Here is a 19,718-nt window from a genome sequence, read left to right as displayed (position 1 = left end):
CCATTTATAGTTATTACAAAATATTGCCATGTTGTACAGTACATCTTTGAACCTGATTACACCCAATAGTTTGTGCTTCCCACTTTCCAACACCTATACTGCCCCTTCCCCACCACTGGTAACCACTAGTTTGTTCTTTTGTTTTGGTTTTTTTGCAGCACGCGGGCCTCTCACTGTTGTGGCCTCTCCCGTTGCGGAGCACAGGCTCCGGACGCGCAGGCTCAGCGGCCATGGCTCATGGGCCCAGCTGCTCCGCGGCATGTGGGAACTTCCCGGACCAGGGCATGAACCTGTGTCCCCTGCATCGGCAGGCGGACTCTCAACCACTGCGCCACCAGGGAAGCCCCACTAGTTTGTTCTTTATGTCTGAGTCTGCATTTTTGGTAACATTCACTAGTTTGTTGTATTTTTTCAGATCCCACATATAAGTGATATACAGTATTTGTCTTTCTCTGACTTATTTCACTTAGCATAATGGCTTAAATAAGATTTTTTTTTTTAAGGTACCTGTAAATTCAAGCCTTGCTATTGAATTCAGCTCTGAGATCAGGGATTCTGTCCATGGTGACAGTTAGGGGCTGGGACAGTGACCAGCTGTGAAGTGACTGGTGCAAGTACTGAGTGTATGTTGGGCTCTTTGAACTCTCATCATACAAGTGGGTGGAGTGATTGGAGGGTGTTTTCAACTTCACACTGCCCCCAGCCCACCCACCTCTAGAGATCTGACCCCCAGCACCGCTTCTGTGGAAAGGCGCTGCTGTCCCTACCTGCGGAATCTGTTGGTGACACCTCATTCCTTCTGCCGGGCAGAGACAAGAAGGCCCCGGTGCGGTAACTCTGCACTCTCATACTTCCCCTCCCAGTGCACCCTCAGACCGGTCCACGCTTTAGGGATCTCCGGTGAGTGAACCACGGACCAGGAAATGGTTCTCAAGCGCAAAGACTATCACTTTCTCTTCTAAGAACTGCAGCTGGAAAACCCTAATCCCGCAGTCAACAAAGGGCGGTTTCCCTCCACTGCGGAACTGATGAGTCTTCTCTCTTGTTTATTTTAAGCCTCCCCTCTGCCCAGCCCTCTCCCCAGCTTGCAGCTGAAGGTGCTCCAGTGTGAAGCGCTCTCTGGGGGCTCCCAGCCCTCCCTTATCTCTGTGAATTGTGTCTGCTTCCCAAGATAGTGATCGTGACTGGGATGCTGGGGGAGAAGGACCAGAAGGGAAGTGCCTAACATTCACACCTTTTTACGGGGACAGCAGCAGATCCAACACAATTTCCTTATCCTGCTCTCCAGCCTCTCGCTCTCACTCTCCCACTTTTGGTTAGGAGACAGAAACTTCTCTAGGTCCTCTGTTATGTGTTTAGCACTTGCTCCTTTGTCCACCCATTCATTTATTCAGCAGCGATTGAGCCACTTCTGTGTGCTGGGTTGCACTGAGTCTAAAGATACAGGAATGGCTAACATGGCTCTTACGTTTAAGAATCTGTGTGCAGGTGAAGAGGGAGCCAGATGTACCAGAAGAGCAATGTCAGGATTTGCAACGTACGCAAGGTAATTATCCTGCCGCGTGATTACCTGCACTGTCCAGTATGGCAGCTACCAGCCACATGTGGTTAAAGTTAGAACTCAGTACATTAAAATTAGACGAAAGTTTTTAAGTTTCAGTAGCCATATGTAGCTGTTGGCTACTCTGTTGAGCAGCGCAGATATCAAACATTTCCAGCATTGTAGGGGGTTCTCTAGGACAGCGCTGAATCAGGCTGTAAGTTCTTAAGCACAGGATCCATCTCTTTGCCCATCAGTGTATCCCAGGAGCCAGGTTTGTCCTAGACACTCATGAACTGCGTGCTGAATGGATGGAGGGAGCAGCAGTAAAGGCTGTTTAAAAAAAAAAAAAAAAAAAGAAGGATGTACCAGCAGCCACTAGAAGAGGGATTAGCTGCTGCTCTGGAAGAATTCCTAAGCAGGTCACAGCAGAGCTGCGTTGAGAATGGTGAGGAGACCATTACCAGGTGGGCAAGGGAGGAAGGGCATTCCGGAGAGAGCGACCCTGGCCTTGGGATGTCTTCCTTCTGTATCCTGATGGCTTACACCCCAAAAAAGTGTTACTGTATTCTTTGCAAGGGAAGGAAACTTCATAGCGCTCACACCGTGTTCTCTCCCTGGGCATCTCTGAGAGGTGAGGTCTTGCCCAGCTGTTGTGAAGCAGAAGGGCCAGGTGTGATGTAAGTACGAGAGTTAGTCATCTAGGTGTGAGAGCAACCTGATTTCAGGAAACAGACGCTCCTATGTGTGCGACTAATACCAGGATTTGGAAGTGTGGCCAAGAGGCTGAGAAATGAACAAGGAACGTGTTTCAAAATCAGGAGTGTTAAATGCGAGGCCGCCATGTGGTGTGAGGAGGCTGCTCCAGTTACTTTCCGTTGTTTGTCTTCTGCTCATTCATTCACTTGACGGACGCTGCGCTGAGCAGTGCTGCCTTCCAGGCACTGTGCTCAGTCCTGCAGACACAGAGCGAGTGGCTCTCAGGTTTGTCCCCAAAGAGCCCGCCGTTAGGTGGAGACATCAGGCAGGTGCAGAGATGATGATGATGCAGTAAAACGAGCTCGGCTTGGTAACAGTTGCGTGTGACACTGGAGCCAGGTGTGGCACCCAGATTCTCCTTCCTCCTTTGTTCAGTGGGCTCGTGGGAAGAAAAGCAGAATATCCCTCAGCGCCAGCACCAGCACCAGTGGGAGGGCCCGAGACCAGTGTTAGGTTTCCGAGTCCTGTTGCTTGAGTCAAGCATCACTTTTGAAGTCAAGATTCTTAGAGTTTGAACCCCATTCTGACCCTTCCTAGTGGCATGACCTTCGGTTTTGCTTTTCTCACCTCTAAAATGTGGCTGAAACGATGTCTTATAGGGTTCTTCTTAGGATTGGGTGATGTAAGCTATGTGAATCACACAATAAGCATTCAACAAAATAGGATTATTCCATTATGGTGAGGAATCGAGTGTGAAACCAGCACAGAGGACGCACCCTCCCCTGGGGGTAGCATCCTTTGGTGCCCTGTCTGAACTTCTCCTTCCTTCCTCGATGTCCAGAGGAAGCTTGGTGCTCTTCGGTGCTGGGGTTTGACATGTTCCTGGTGGAGAACGTAGGCATGGACGCTGAGCCCTGCCTGGAGTGGCTAATGCTGCGTGCAGCGGTGTCCTGTGGTCTGTCCCTCGTCTGTCCAGTCCTCTGTGGCCTCCCCCAGACCTTTACCCTCTGTCCTCCCAGAAAGCTCACCCCTCGTCCCGGGACAGCTTCTGTTTCTCTTTGGGTGTCTTACAAACTGCAGTGCATTTTCTGACACACCTCTTCCTGCCGCACAGTGACAACTGTGCACCATTTCTTGACACTTCTTGAGTATTTCCACCATTTCTCAGTTGATTGGGCAGGTTTCCTTCTCCTGCTGGCTGAGTTGAGATGACTTTTTCAGTCTGCAAGAGTCTCTCCGTAGGGGATCTTCCACACGCCTGGATCTTTTATTCTTTTCTCCAATCTGACCATCTCTATCTTTTAGTATAGGAGTCCAGCCTGCTCAACAATGAATGTGATTATTAATATATTTGGATTTTTTTTCTATTCTATTTTGCATTTTAATATTATCATTCTGTTTCTCTGCTCGCTCTCCCATCCCCAGCCCCTACCCTTTTCATACTTTTAAAGTGAATTGGTACATTTTATATATTCCGTCTCCCTGAACTGACTTAGAAGCTAACCATAGATAGTATTTGTATTCTTAAATTTTAGCATACATACTCAACTATGAATTTTTTTTCTAATAGATGTGATATCCTCCTCTTGATATAACAAGGAGGGCCCTACTTGGTTTTAACTTCTCAATGAGCCTCTTGTTTTTGTTTTGTCCAGTCAGTGTTGTTAAACACCAAAAACTATTTTTATCATTTTTGCAGCCAGGAATTACATTTACTAAATTAAAAATAATCAACTGTGTTTCTTTTATCTCTTGTCTTCCTATGAATTAACTTTTTGATTTGCTGAAGTTTCTCTTTATAATTCTTTTAGAGTCTGTGGTAGATAAACTCTTTTAGTTTTGGGGTATCTGAAAATACCCATTTCTTGGTCCTTTAAATGTGGTTTTAGCTGGGTATAAAATTCTTGGTTGATAGTTATTTTCTCTCAGCATTTTGATGATAGTTCATTTTTTTCAGCCCTCTGTCACTGCTTGTAAACAATAAGTTGAAAATAATTTCAAACTTATATCAAACATTGTAATCCTTTTTGGATTTACCAGTTTTTAACGTTTTGCCACATTTGCTGTCTCTTTCTCTGTATGTGTATGTGTGTTTCTGTACATGTATATGTATATATATAGACTCACACATATGTACACACTTAGAACTTATATACAAATGATTATACAGATTATATATAAATTATTATTCTTTTTCTGAACCATTTGAGTGTAGATTGCATACATCATGCCTCTTTACCCAGTAATATTTTTGTGGTTTGTTTTATGTTTGTTTGTTTTTACTGAGGTATAGTTGATCTACAATGTTGTGTTAGTTTCAGGCGTACAGCAGAGTGATTCAGGTTTTCATATATGTGTGTGTATACATACACACACACACACACATATATACATATATATATTGTTTTTCAGATTCTTTTCCATTATAGGTTATTATAAGATATTGAATATAGTTCCCTGTGCTAAACTCCTAATTTATCCCTCCCTCCGTCCCCAGTGATATTTAGTATAGGTATTTCTAAGAAAAAGGATATTCTCAATTCAACACAGTACAGTTACGAAATCCAAGAAATTTAACATTGATAGAATCCTTTTATCTAATCTTTGGTTCTTTTTTTTTTTTTTTTTTTGCGGTACGCGGACCTCTCACTGCTGTGGCCTCTCCCGTTGCGGAGCACAGTCTCTGGATGTGCAGGCTCAGCAGCCATGGCTCATGGGCCCAGCCTCTCCACGGCATGTGGGATCTTCCCGGACCGGGGCACGAACCCGTGTCCCCTGCATCGGCAGGTGGACTCTCAACCACTGCGCCACCAGGGAAGCCCAAATCTTTGGTTCTTACTCCATTTTTTTCCTATTATCCCAGTAATGTTCTTTAGATTATTTTTCCCTCCAATATAGAATCCAGGTCAGAATCCTATGATGACTTTAGTTGTCATGTCTCTTTAGTTCCCTTTAATCTGGAGCAGTTCCTTGGTCTTCCATTGTCTTCAGTAACACTGGCATTTTTGAAGACTACCATCCAGTTATTTTACAGAGTGTTCCTCATTTTGAGTCTGTCTGATGTTTCCTTAAGACTAGATTCAAGTTATTCATCTCCACTGAAATACTTGATATGATGTTATTTCCTCTGTCTTACCCATCCATCTCTTTCCTTCTTCCCTTCCTTCCTTCCTCCCTCCCTCCCGCTCATCTATCTATCATCCTCATCTCTATCTATTATCAGTTCAGACTTGAAGATTATTATTTTATGCAATGGTTTATAATCCATTTCTTCCCCTTATTTACTTTTATGTTCAAATTGTCCTAAATTTGGCCAATGGGAACCCCCTCCAAGCTGCCTCATATGTCCTTTTGACATGCCTGGTTATTTTTTTGGTCACTTCCTTACTTCCAGGTACAATAAGACTTTCCAGCCCACTTTGTACCTTGCCTGTCCCAGCCCTGGAAGCAGCCATTTCTCTGGGAAGTCCTGGATTATTTTAGTGGGGATGGTATTTAGAAGCCAACATCTGGGGTCTAAGTGTGCTCATTGCTATGAGATCTTCATTTTTTTCTAAGCCCTTTCAGCTAATGGAGCTAGGAAATAGATATAATTTTAAAAGCCATGAGTTCATACTGATACCTCCAGTTTCATTCTAATCCTACTGAGTTCTTCCTTGCCTTCCCACATTCCATGTTTGTGTGTCCCTTCTTCCACAGAGAGAACGCTGCTTTCTCCATAACATCATACAATTACTCATTTGCTCACCCTATAATTCTCATAAAATAATTTTAGAATTGCTCCACCCTTACCCTTACGAAAAGCAAACCCACTAAGAAGAATTCAAGATTTGTTTGAGGGTATATAAGTCATTATATTGAGTCCAAAAGTTATCTGTATTGCTCATCCTCCCCTTGAATACATAAGTACTACGTGATCCATGGTTGGCTGCATCCACGGATGCAGAACTGTGGACACAGAGGACCAACTGTAAAGTTATATGCAGACTTTCTACTGCATGGGGTTGGTGCCCTTAACCCTTGCGTTGTTCAAGGGTCAGCTATACTCAGAGAAGTGTAGGAGAGAACTATACTCCTTCCCCATCCCTTCTGCTCTATTCTGTCAACCCCTGTGGATGTCCAGTTTCATTGTTTTCTGACTTATTCTTCCTCTGTTTCTTTTTGCAAAAATAAACAGATTTATCTATTTTCCCTTCTTTCTTATACTAAAGGTAAAATATTTTTATACCTTGCCTCTCTTTACTTGAAGGTATGTTTTGGAAGTCACTCATTCATTCATAGAAATAGTTTTCATTCTTTTTACAGCTGCATAGTATTCCTTTGTGTGGATACACCATAGTTTACATCCCTAATCTATGCTTGGAAGTTTAGGTAGTTCCAATATTTTGCAGTTGTGAATAATGCTGTGAGGAAAAATATATATAATAATAATAATAGTAATAATAATAATAAATATATATATATTTTTGGTATATTTTTATGTTATGTTTCCAGAAGTGGGATTGCTATGTTGAGAGTACATGCATGAACCGTTTTCTCACATGTTGCCAAATTCCCTTCCATAGTAGTTGTACCACTTTGCATTCCACCCACAATTAAGAGAATGCCCAGCTCCCCACGTCCTCTCTAGAAGAGTATACTGTCAAGATTCTGAACTTTCGCCCAGTGAATGGGTAAGAAATGGTATCTCAGTGTAGTTTTAGCTTTCATTTCTTTTAGTTTGCACTATTCTTTTGAGTGAAGAGGAAATCTTTTTTTACGTTTAAGAGCTATTTTTATGTAGTATTTGTGGATTGTCTGTCCACGTCTTCTGTCCGTTTTTTTCCCTGGAAGAATTTTGGTCTTCTTGTCCTCACTCTTTAAAATTTCTTTACAATTTGAGGATCTTTTATCTGTGATATGCAAATTTCTTCCTGTTTGTCATTGGCTTTCTAATTAGTTCTTTGCCTTACCCCTGTGCTCTTTTCCTTTCTGTCTGCTTTTGTCTGAGAATTTCTTATTTTTTTTAAATGGCTCTTTTTCTCACATCTATCACTTTTAGCATTTGAAACATTCCTATTCTAAAGTCCTTGTCAGATTGTCTCATAATATTCAATTTATCTGATTTGGATTCATTCATGTCACCAGTATTGATTTTATTGGCTAGAATTCTGAGCATTCAATATCTCCCTATTTCAGAATTTTGGTGTACAGGCTCATTTCAAGAGGGAAGTTGGTTTTTGTCTTTCTTTGCTTCCTCTTTCTCCCGGAGCTCCCGAGAAAGCCTTGGCCGTGGACAGCACGTGGTTTTGTCACTGTCATTCTGCCTTCGTGGGAGGGCATCACGCCATCGCCTGGCTTCCATCCCCTGGGTCCCTCCTCCCGTCTCGAGTGGGAGGCTTGGTTTCTGCTGCCCCCCGGGTCCCCTTCCCGCCCAGCACTCCTGGCCCCCACCCCTGTGTCGAGCCTCGTGCTGATGCTCTGCCACACACACAAAGAGATGGTTGTTTGCGAGCCCAGTGTTGTCTCTGTCACCTCTGCACGTCTGGAGCAGAGGGGCTGTGTCAGAGCATGATTTTATGGAGGCTTCCTAATGGGAAATACTCCTTTGTACTCTGAAGGAAGGAATGTGAGAAGGCTTGAAGGGAGTGGAAGGAAGGAAACTAGCCTGATTCGGGGGCGGGGGGGGGGTTCCTTTGTCCCAGAAGCACAGCACGTGTCCCTTCACTTCGCAGTCATCCGCGTGCGGGAAGTGAGGGCACAGAGGAGGGATAGTGACCTCCGGCCTCGCAGCCCTGAGAGGACGGGGTGCGGGGCTTTGAACGCCGCCACCACTGGGTTTTCACTCTGGCCTTCGGGCTCACCAGGGTGTTCACCCATCTCTCCTGGGGCTGTTCCCCGGGCTTGGAGGGAGTGTGTGGGGCTGGGAGCGCGAGAGGCGGGGCTGCGAGCGTGAGAGGCGGGGCTGCAAGGACTCACCAGCTAATTCCTCATTTTCGGAATGACTTGGCATCCTTCAGCTAACATTTCTGCAGTGCCTAGAATGAGCCAGGCACTTGCTAATCCCATATGGTTCCTTAATTAAATTAGCTCCGAACAACCATGAAAAGCAGGTACCACTAACCCCATCTTCTGACGAAGGAGACGACACTCGAGAGCTCGTGTGGCTTCCTGGCTTCTCCTGATGAGCAAACACAGGGCTGGGACTGCCATGCTGTCTGGCTGCAAAGCCCCAAACTTCTATGCTTCCGGCATGTTCTGTTTCCCATGGTGCCTTCCCTGCCAGCCTGCCCCCATCTCTCCAGAGGCACGGTGCCCCAGAAGAGGACTGGGCTTGAGAGCACCTCCGTGTGAGGTGAGAGTTAGGTCCAGAAAGGTAACTTAACGCAGCTGTAAGTGAGTGAATCCGGGCCCTCACGGAGGCTTCCTCTCTTCCCTGGCCCAGAGATGGTGCAACTTCCAAGTCACCATTGGAGATGTGAGCCATGTGTCCTAATAGAGAATAAACAGGTCTGTTTTCCTCACATAGTTTTATGGATTATTTGGTCAGATGGTTCCTTAAGGGCTGCTTCCCCTTATGCTTTAACAGAAAGACCATGGGCTCCTTCACAGAGAACCCCCCACCCAATATTTGTTATCATGTCACCCTATCTTTTCCCATCTGTCATTGTTTTAACTAAGTCTGCTTGTTTACTTTCCATCTCCCACGCCTGAAGCAAGCTCTGGGACGGCATGGACCTTATTTCTCTGATTTTTGTTTCATCTCCAACATCTAGTGTTATAGCTGGCCCATAGGAGGTGATAACTAATTAGATTTTTTTAAATTTATCTATTTTTATTTTTGGCTGCGTTGGGTCTTTGTTGCTGCGTGCAGGCTCTCTCTAGTTGCGGTGAGCAGGGGCTACTCTTCGTTGCGGTGCGCAGGCTTCTCATTGCGGTGGCTTCTCCTGTTGCGGAGCACGGGCTCTAGGTGCGCAGGCTCAGTAGTTGTGGCTCGAGGGCTCAATAGTTGTGGCTTACAGGCTCAGTAGTTGTGGCTCACGGGCTCTAGAGCGCAGGCTCAGTAGCTGTGGCGCACGGGCTTTGTTGCTCTGCGGCATGTGGGATCTTCCTGGACCAGGGCTCGAACCCGTGTCCCCTGCATTGGCAGGCGGATTCTTAACCGCTGCACCACCAGGGAAGCCCCTAATTAGATTTTGAATGAACGGAGAAAAGGAGAGGCAGCTGCCTCTAATCCTGGCTCTGCCACTTCAAACCTTCACGGCTCCCAGCAAGTTACTCACTTTTCCTTATCTGCAAAGTAGAGTAAGAATGGCAGTTTTGTAGGACTGTTGAGGAATTTAGAGGCAGCGTACAGAGCTGCTCAGAAAAGGTAACCCTCAGGTCCTCCTCCTTAATATGACTGTAAAGCAGCACCTTGACTTGGTTGTGGGGCAGGAGTTTAATCAGACCTCTCCCAGCCCCGGGTAGCACTGATCTTCCCAAGCCCCGAGCTTCTGACTTCTCACGGCCAAGAGCTGGGGGCCGCTGAGAGCAGCTCCCATGATGCGCTGACCTCTGCCAGCAGGTCCCCAGCATGGATCTGCCAGCTCTAATTAGGAAGCTTCTGAGGAGCTGGAGGTTTTGAGGTTGACCCTGAAGAAACAGCTCCCTTTACACAAGGCTTTTAATTAAATGCTCGCGTTTACTTTCCGGAGTTCATTGAATCATTTACCCACATCATGGTGTTTGACAAAGCCCAGTTGCTGTGGGTAATGGAAAAGTACAAACTGAGGAGGCTTCTTGGAGGCTGTCAGGTGACACAGGCACTGCTGCTTCTGTGCCCCTTTGGGGCTGGGCGATCGTCTGGGTGGGGACGGGGTATGCAGGGAAAGGGTCCAGGGAAGCATTTCCTGGTCCCTGCCTTTGACTTGGTTCTTGAGATTCCAAGACCCCCCATGCTAACTAAGAATCTGAGTCCACCTTGATGTTATCCAGACCCTGGTTCTCAAAGCCTGGTCGCTGCAGCAGGGGCAGCAGCATGGGGTGGACCCAGCAGGCTGGTTTAACAGTTCTCCAGGTGATCCGGATGCCTGTTCAAGTGTAAGAACAACTGGGGACTTCCCTGGTGGTCCAGTGTGGTAAGTGTGGGAGTGTGGTAAGACTCCACACTCCCAATGCATGGGGCCTGGGGTTGATCGCTGGTCAGGGAACTAGGTCCGCATGCATGCTGCAACTAAGAGTTTGCATGATGAAACTAAGAAGTCCGCATGCTGCAACTAAGAAGTCTGCATGCTGCAACTAAAAGATCCCACATGCTGCAACTAAGACCCGGCACAGCCAAGATAGATAGATAGATAGATAGATAGATAGATAGATAGATAGATAGGTAGATAGGTAGATAGGTGTGTTTCAAAGATGTTCATGATCTTAAAAAAAAAAAAAGTGTAAGAACCACTGGTCCAGGGTCTCAACCCTGCCTGTATGTCAGAATTGCCTGGGAAGTGGTTCTCTTGGGGGTTTTTTGTTTTGTTTTGTTTTTTAAAGTTAACTTAATTTTAAAATGTACTCTTTAAAATAAACTTCACTTCTTTGGATTTCCAGAAAATTTGGAAAGCTAATAGAGTTCATGTATACCCCGTACTCAGTCTCTCCTGTTATTATGAGCTTCTTCACTAGTATGGTACATTTGTTACAGCCGATGAACTGCTATTGCTGCATCATTACCAACTAAAGTCCATACCTTATCCGAACATCTGTTCCGAGATCCTGATCCCACATCACATTTAGTCGTCATGTTCCCTTAGGATCCTCTGCACTGTGACAGTTTCTCAGGCTTTCCTGGTTTTTAATGACCTTCACAGTTTTGAAGTGTACTGATCAGGTATTTCGTAGAACTCTCCTCCATTGGGATTTGTCTGACCTTTTTTGCATGATTAGACTGGGGTTGTAGGTTTCTGAGAGGAAGACCCCAGAGGTCCAGCGCCCTTCTCCTCACGTCGTGTCAGGGCTGCACACCACGCCATGACTTATCCCTGTTGGTGTTGGTCTTGATCACGTGGCCAACAGGGCTTTGACTTCTCCATCTGCCACAGTCAGGTTTCTCCACTGTTACTCTCCCCCCTGAGCCCCCCAACTTTCCACACCGTTTGGAAGGAAGTCACTTTGTGCAGCCCGCCCTTAAAGAAGGTATGTTCTACCCCCTTGAGAGCAGAGCATCTACATAAACTGTTTGGAATTCTTCTCCATGGGAGATTTGGCTCTTGTCTCCCATTTATTCATTTATTCAATCTCATTTAATTATATCAGTATGGACTCATGGATATTTATTTTGTGCTTTCAATTATAATGCAATACATACGACTTTATGTCGTTGCTCAAATTCTGCCGTCTTTGGCCATGGGGAGCTCTTTCACTTGGCTCCTGTGTCCTTTTGACATACTCCCATCATTGTGAAGGTTGTCGTTATTATTATTTATTTATTGTGTTTTTTTTTTTTTTTTTTAGTACTTCGTCCTTTCAGCCTCTGCAAGCTTATCTTGCATGTTTCTTGCCCCAGTCCTGGAATCAGCCATCTCTCTAGAGAGCCCTGGTTCCTTTTATTGAGAATGAAACCAAGCTCTGGGCCCCAGGTGTGCTCACTGCTATTGGGATGTCAGACTCTGGGCCCTCTCAGCTGACAGAGCAAGGAAATACACATGTATATACTAACCTGTTTGTACACGCTTATCTGTAAATATTTCTGAAGGTAACCATCTGTATCTGTATTGAGTTCATACTGAGGTCTTCAGTGCTCATCCATTACCACGTTGCTCATTCTAGCCCCCTCTCCTTGCTTACCTGTAAACTGCCACTCCAACACTGAAAAACCTTCTTCTCCCCATCTGCCATCCATTTATGTAATTGTTCAACTCCAGCGTTCATGTGTGATGTCAGAATTGTTAACTTGTACTTACCTCCATGTGATCAACTTTATCAGCTGGAGTACACTGCTTCTGTGCGGGTTATTTTGCCTTTAATTTTACAAACTCCACTCATTCCTAAAGTTACTTAGGTCAGCGCCTTCCCCCGCCCGCTTCAGGGAGGTGGTTTCATACATTTGTCATACAGTTAGATTCTTTTATCACATTCTGCATTCCATCCTTGGATTCCCCCCATCTCTTAATTTTTTAAAAAAAAATTGCATACTTTAAGGTTCACTGTCTATGCTGTAGTTCTTCAGGTTTCGACAAATGCTTTATGTCTCATGTTCACCATCATAGCATCATACAGAGTAGTTTCACTGCCCTAAAAATATCCCCTACGCTTCACCAATTCCGCCCTCCTCTTATTGCACCTGAACCCCTGGCAACCACTGATCTTTTTACTGTTTCTCTACTTTTGCCTTTTCTAGAATGTCACATAATTGGAATCATGTAATGTGTAGCCTTTTCAGAGTGGCTTCTCAGTAATACGCATTTCAGATTCATTCACGTATTTTTGTGGCTTGATGATGAATTTCTTCGTATGCCAAATATTCTTTTGTGTGAATGAACCAGAGTCTGTGTATCCATTCACCTAGTAAAGGGCATATTGGTTGCTTCTGATTTTGGGTTATTATGAGTAAAGCTGCAGTTTTTTGGTTTTGTTTGTTTGTTTTGTTTCGTGGCCATTGTCGGGTTCCCCGTTGCTGAAAGCATCCAAGCAGAAGCTGGGTGCTCTCGGATGGATGAGTGGGAGAGGGAATCAAGGATTGCATGGGGTCATTCACAGAGAGCCCTCTCTGTGCTCGTCCAAGTTTGGAGATGTAGCCGTTAAGTCCCAGGCCCTTCACCGCCCAGAACAGAGCTGCACACGGGTCCCAGCCACATCAGACTCTTTCCATGAAAATCTGAGCGTTCTCTGATCACGCTCCTGTGTGACTGTTCCCCAGTCAGTTTCTCACTTTGTTCCTCTGATTTTGGAAGGCTCTGCTCTGACCAACGGGGGACTAAACCTGCACAGCTCGGTGAAGAGGAAGCTGGAAGCGGAGAAGGACTACGTCTTTGACAAGAGGCTCAGGTACAGCGTCCGCCAGAACGAAAGCAACTGTCGCTTTCGGGACATTGTCGTGCGGAAGGAAGAGGGCTTCACGCACATCCTGCTGTCCAGCCAGACCTCGGACAACAACGCGCTGACCCCTGAGGTGAGGGGCCAGGATGGGGGGTGGGTGTCACTCTGAGGCAGTCACGGTAGGGCGCTGGCTCTCTCTCTGTGCCCTCAGGAGTGGATGGAGACAGCCGACACTTGTGCAGACTTGACCGCGGGACCCCATTTACTGATCACCTTACATACGTTATCCGTCTGATCTTTACGACCAGTAACCATATTATCCCATTTTGAAGATGAAGACCTCGGTAAACAGAGAGATTCAATAAACTGATTGTGGTCCCAGAAGTAGTCAGTATTAGCCCCAGAAACCAAGCATCATATCTTGGGCTTTTCCAGCGAGACTGCATTATAATCAGCATGTCAGATTTCTTTGCTTTAGATGGAATTATATTCACTCAGCTCGCTTATAGTTTTTTTAATTGAGATGTAATTCACATGCCATCAATTTTACCCTTTTAAAACATACCATTCAGTGGTGTTTAGTATATTCACAAGGTTGTGCAACCATCGGCACTAATTCCAGAACATGTCCATCACCCCCAAAGGAAACCCTGTGCCCATTAACAGTCACCCCATTCTCCCCCTGGCCCAGGTCCCCGGCAACCACTAATCTCCTTTCTGTCTCTCTGGATTTACCTATTCTGGACATTTTGTGTGCATGGAATCCTACAGTACATGGTCTTCCATGACTGGCTTCTTTCACGCAGCACGGTGTTTTGGGGCTTTCTACATGTGGTAGCATGATCAGTGCTCCATTCCTCTTCCATGTGTGGATAGGCCACATTTTGTCCATTAGTTCTCCAGTTGAGGGACATTTGGATTGTCTCCACCTTGGGCTATCATGAAAGATAACGTTATGGACATTTGTGTATATGTTTTTGTGTGAACATATATTTTCAGTTTTCTTGGATATATTCCTGATTATGGAATTGCTGGGTCATATAGTAACTCCATATTTGACTTTTTGAGGAGCTGCCAAACTATTTTCCCCAGTGGCTGGACCATTTTACATCCCCACCAGTGGTATGTGAAGGTCCCAATTTCTCCATATCTTTGTCAGCACTTATTATTGTCTGTCTTTTCTATTATAGCCGTTTTAGTGGGAGTGAGGTGCTGTCTCATTGTGGTTTTGATTTGCATTTTCCTAGTGACTGATGGTGTTGGGCATCTTCTCAGGTGCCTGCTGGCCATTTGTCTACCTTCTTTGGAGAGATGTCTATTCAAATCCTTTGCCTAGTTTTAAAAATGGGATTTTTGTTGTTGTTGTTGTTGAGTTTTGAGCATTCTCTGTCTGTTCTGGATACTAGACCCTTATCAGAGCTATGATACTTCCATTCTATGGGTTGTCTTTTTCCTTTCTAGATAGTAGTCTTTGATATACAATCTTTAAAATGTTGGTGAAGTCCAATTTATCTTTTTCCTCTATTACTTTTTTTTTTTTTTTTTTGTGGTACGCAGACCTCTCACTGTTGTGGCCTCTCCCGTTGTGGAGCACAGGCTCCGGACGCACAGGCTCAGCGGCCATGGCTCATGGGCCCAGCCGCTTCGCGGCATGTGGGATCTTCCCGGACCGGGGCATGAACCTGCGTCCCCTGCATCGGCAGGCGGACTCTCAACCACTGCGCCACCAGGGAAGCGCCCTCTATTACTTTTTAAAATGCTAATCCTACTTATGTCTTAGATGAATAAAACAGGAAAACAGGGAATGCTTAAGGCAGTTAGGTAGACAACACCATTCAGAACATGGGATACTTAGTAGGGAGCAATGAAGAGATTGTTAACGGTGCAAATGTAGGAAAACATGCATCTAAGCAGTCTTCTCCAACTGGAACCACCTGGGCAGGGCGTAGAGTGATCAATGACAAAAACGACCATGGTGTGGTTAGTAGTGGCTCTTCAGGCTTTATATTTGCTCTTTATCCCATTTCATCCCACCAGTCCCCTTCTGATGTAGGGTTATTATGATCCACCTCTTACAGAGGAGACAGGGTAGGCCTAGGGAACTGAACAGGCCTGGGGTCACAGAGCTTCAGGAGGGCAGGGCCCTCACCACTTTCACCCATCCTTTTGTCCTGGCCCTCAGCCCAGCGCCTGGCCCATTGAAGACAGTTCAGTGCAAACCCCCTTCTCCTGTCCCTTGATATCCTGCACTCCAGTGTCCACCATAGCAATGCAGACCTGGAGGGTGAACCACAGGGGTGTGTTTTCTTTTAGGTGGGACACAGTCAAGGAGTGGCCGCCCAGCCAGATGGAGATGGCTAGGTGGCCTGGCACTGCCCAGTACGTCCAGTGCACTCAGGGTGGCCCCTGAAGTGGGTGGAGTGGGAGGTGCTGTGTCCTTGAACTTGAAATCACGTGTCTTGTCATTATGATTTACATAGACTGTGACTCTTTTTCGGGATTGTGGGGTGACAGTCAGGAATGCTTGTCAACCTGTGAGGGAAGAGAGCGGCTCAAGCCTGTGGAGTTAGGGGGGGCTGCTGGTTGCTCGTTGCCCCTCTTCTAAGCATGGTGTTTTGGGGGTCTCTCCCCCCTCCACCTTCAGCAGAACCACCTCAGGGTTCTCTGCTGTGTAGACCTCTGCGTAGGACTCAGAGGCTGGGGTCTGTGCTTTACCCCAAAGGCCGCCCTTCACATGTTTATACACCTGGAAGCCTTGTTATTTTAAGCTCATCCTGAAACATTCACACGAGACCGATTCTGCTTAGATTTTTTTTCTGCTTCACTACTTTTAAAAAGGGTGCTTGGGACTTCCATGGTGGCACAGTGGTTAAGAATCTGCCTGCCAATGCAGGGGACACGGGTTCGAGCCCTGGTCCAGGAAGACCCCACATGCCGCGGAGCAGCTAAGCCCATGTGCCACAACTACTGAGCCTGTGCTCTAGAGCCTGCGAGCCACAACTACTGAGCCCACGGGCCACAACTACTGAAGCCTGCGTGCCTAGACCCCGTGCTCTGCAACAAGAGATGCCACTGCAATGAGAAGCCCACGCACCGCAACAAAGAGTAGCCCCTGCTCGCTGCAACTAGAGAAAGCCCACGCACAGCAATGAAGGCACAACGCAGCCAAAAATAAATAAATGTATTTTAAAAAAATAAAAAGCGTGCTTGAAAAAGGCGCAGTATTTTCCTCTGATAAACCGAATAAATGAGAAGTCTCCCAGCTCATTCTGTCTCTTTGGAGCAGCTCTGTCTACTAACTGTTGCCTTCTCATCACAGAAACGTGTGGCATTCAAGTGATTTAAGGTGCCCGGGTTCTCACCTCCCGAGCCATGGGCTTGATTAATTAGGGGGTTAACTCCTAACTGGTGTCTGTCAGTAACAGAACAGGAGGAAGACGGAGAAACAGTCATTGATCGGGTGTTTTCAGCTCTCTCAGCAACCAAAGTGGATTGACTCTATGGATAAATTGGCTAACTGGGTAAAGTAGCCCCGAAATGAAGGTCCTGTTGAAATGAGGAGGTGGTGTTAGGGAGGGGTACAGAGTTAGCGCAGGAGCCTAGCAGACCGGGTCTGAACCCTCCTTCCACTAATTTACCTCTTCTGTTACCTTGGGATTACTTTCCTTTTCTGAGCATTCTCGTTTACAGAAATTATACAGTATCTTCCCTGTGGGATTAGAGATAATATCTGCAAAAGAGGCTCTCAGAGTCCCTGGCACCTAGGAGGTATTCAGTGAATGTTCCTATCATTGTTAAGATGAAACGGAGGTGACTTAACAGCCACCAGCAGGCCCAGCCCTGCTCGTTCATGGAGGGACTGGAAGGAGGCCTCCTTCACAGTCATAACTGAATTCTTTTTCTAGTTGTATATGCGACATTGGCTGGATCGGCCTCATGGGCAGAAATTCACACATTACTGGGTGTATTAACTAGATTCTGAGGCCAGCAGGTGTGTTGTAATATTTCTCCTGTCTGAAATATAGCAAAGCGCCAGGAAGATAATGAAAATGCCCCTGAAGGAAAGAGCCAGAAAAATAGATTGTCCAGAGTCTTGGTGATTAAAAGCTCGTTCACTTTCCCATTAGGAGAGGACCTCAGGCCCTCACTCTGCTCCTGGTTTTCTTGGTGGCTCCCAGCCTCGGCAGACAGATCACCACCCTCCACGGGGGCACACCTCACACCCTCTTGATCATACCTGCTATATCCACACCATCTGCAAGCCAGTTCATTCTTAAATAGCTCTCATATGTTTCCTTCTGTTTCCATCACAAACATGAGAGTCCACACTACTAGCTATTTTGTCTGCACTATTGTAATAACCTACTAACAAGTCTGCCCACTGTCATGTTTCCTGCCCTGTCATCCGTTCTTCAGAAGACAGAGTGATCTGTTGGAAATGCAAATACAATCAAGTCACCCCCCCACACACACACACACGCGCACTTCAAAGACATCAATGGCTCCTGATGGTTCTTGATAAGAATCAAAACCCTTAACTAATGTTGCTGGCGAGGCTGGTGCTTCTGACCCTCCAGCCTCATCTCACATCACACGGCTAGCAAGTGCAGAGCAGGGGCAGTGAATCTCAGGAAAGGATTTGGGACTTCCACTCTTCTCTTGCTGCACTCCAGTCACCCTGGCTTTCTTTCATGCTCACACCTGCCCCAGGGCCTTTGTACATGCCTGTCTTTCTGACTAAAGCAGCCTTCCTTCCCTCCTGGCTTAGCTGAACCTTGCTGTTCCTAAGGATCTCAGCTCAGCCACCGCTTCCACAGGGAAGTCTTCCCTCCCCTCCTGGACCAGATTATGTCTGTCTCTCATGGCCTCTGCACTCTCCCTCCTGGAACATATCCCAGTTATCAGTGTATGTGTAGCTGTGTGGTAATTTGTGAAATGTCTGATTGCCTCCATTAGACTCTCAACTTCTTGAGGAGGTAAACACTGTACCATTCACTCGGTCCAACAAACATTTATTAAATTCTGTTACATGCACAGTTTCCTGGTGTTATAGGGTTAAACAGATGAGTAGAATACTATTTTATTGAAGCTCTTTTTTTTTTTTTTTTTGGCTGTGTTGGGTCTTCGTTGCTGTGCATGGGCTTTCTCTAGCTGTGGTGAGCGGGGTCTACTCTTCGTTGTTTGTGGGCTTCTCATCACGGTGGTTTCTCTTGTTGCGGAGCGTGGGCTCTAGGTGCACGGGCTTCAGTAGTTGCAGCATGTGGGCTCCATAGTTGCGGCATGCAGGTTCAGTAGTTGTGGCACCTGGGCTCAGTAGTTGTGGCATGTGGGCTCAGTAGTTGCAGCTCGCAGGCTCTAGAGCACAGGCTCAGTAGTTGTGGCGCATGGGCTTAGTTGCTCCGTGGCATGTGGGATCTTCCCGGACCAAGGATCGAACCCGTGTCACCTTGGTTGGCAGGCGGATTCTTAACCACTGAGCCACCAGGGAAGCCCTTATTTAAACTCTTAAGGGATGGTATTTGTTATATTACCACATAACACATTGCCCTAAACTTAGCATCTTAAAACAACAAATACAGTCTGTGAGGGTCAAGTGTGCTGGCTTGGCTTAGCTGGGTACTTCTGCCTCAGAGTCTCCCACAAGGCTGCAGTTGAGGTGTTGGCTGCGGCTGCAGTCTCACCTGAAGGCTCGATGGGGGAGGCTCCACTTTCAGGCTCCTCCAGCTGGCTGCTGGCAGGTCCCAGGTCCTCACTGGCCAGAGACATCAGTTCCTTGTCATTGGCTACTCCCCATGGACTATGGCATAGCCTCTCCACAGGGGTACTCACAGCATGGCAGCCTGCATCCCCTGGACCGAGAGCTTCAAGAAAGAGGTTTGGCAAAAGAGGACGGCCGAGGGAATTCCCAGGTGGTCCAGTGGTTAGGACTTGGCGCTTTCACTGCTGGGGCTCGGGTTCAATCCTTGGTTGGGGAACTAAGATCCCGCAAGCCTCGCAGTGCAGCCAGAAAAAAAAAAAAAAAAAAAGAGGACAGCCAAGACAAGCTGTCGTCATCTTGTATCTTAGTCTCCTCTTGAAAGGGGCATCCATCACTTTACCATATTCTCTCGGTTAGAAGTGGGTCACTAGGTCCTGTCTGCACTCGAGGGGAGGGGATTGCACACAGGTGTGAATACCAGCTGCCTTAGAGGCTGCCTGTCACAGGGGTTTAAATCAGGAAGGAGGCAGGAAAAAGTAAGGAGACACCCGTTCTACCAGGGAGTTTGTAGAAGTGTCAGAGCAGGGATTTAAAGTACTTGGGGTGTCAGGGGAAGGAGGGGGTGGCATTTTGTCTGCGGTATTTGGGAAGGCCTTCGTGAGGGTGGTCGCAGTTGAGACGGGCCCTGGGTGACTGGGTTCAGCAAGTAAAGATGAAGGAGAGAGAGGGACCCTGGTCTGCTCCCTTTTTATACCCTTTTTTTTTTTTGGCAGTACGCGAGGCTCTCACTGT

The 19,718-nt window shown here is 46.5% G+C and overlaps 1 protein-coding gene across 1 annotated transcript in view; it reads left to right on the top strand.

Annotated features, from left to right (window-relative positions):
• CDYL2 (chromodomain Y like 2) overlaps positions 1-19,718 on the top strand; it is a 182,393-nt gene that overhangs the window by 146,497 nt on the left and 16,178 nt on the right. Inside the window, exon 3 of the mRNA XM_060130786.1 lies at positions 13,144-13,361. Within this exon, the coding sequence (XP_059986769.1) occupies positions 13,144-13,361 (218 nt within the window). The remainder of the gene's footprint in view (positions 1-13,143; positions 13,362-19,718) is intronic.

Source organism: Lagenorhynchus albirostris, chromosome 19 (assembly GCF_949774975.1).
Source record: "Lagenorhynchus albirostris chromosome 19, mLagAlb1.1, whole genome shotgun sequence".
In the NCBI taxonomy this organism is placed as follows: domain Eukaryota; kingdom Metazoa; phylum Chordata; class Mammalia; order Artiodactyla; family Delphinidae; genus Lagenorhynchus; species Lagenorhynchus albirostris.
The sequence above is the reverse complement of the archived record's forward strand: the minus strand, read 5'-3'. Positions and strand labels throughout refer to the sequence as shown.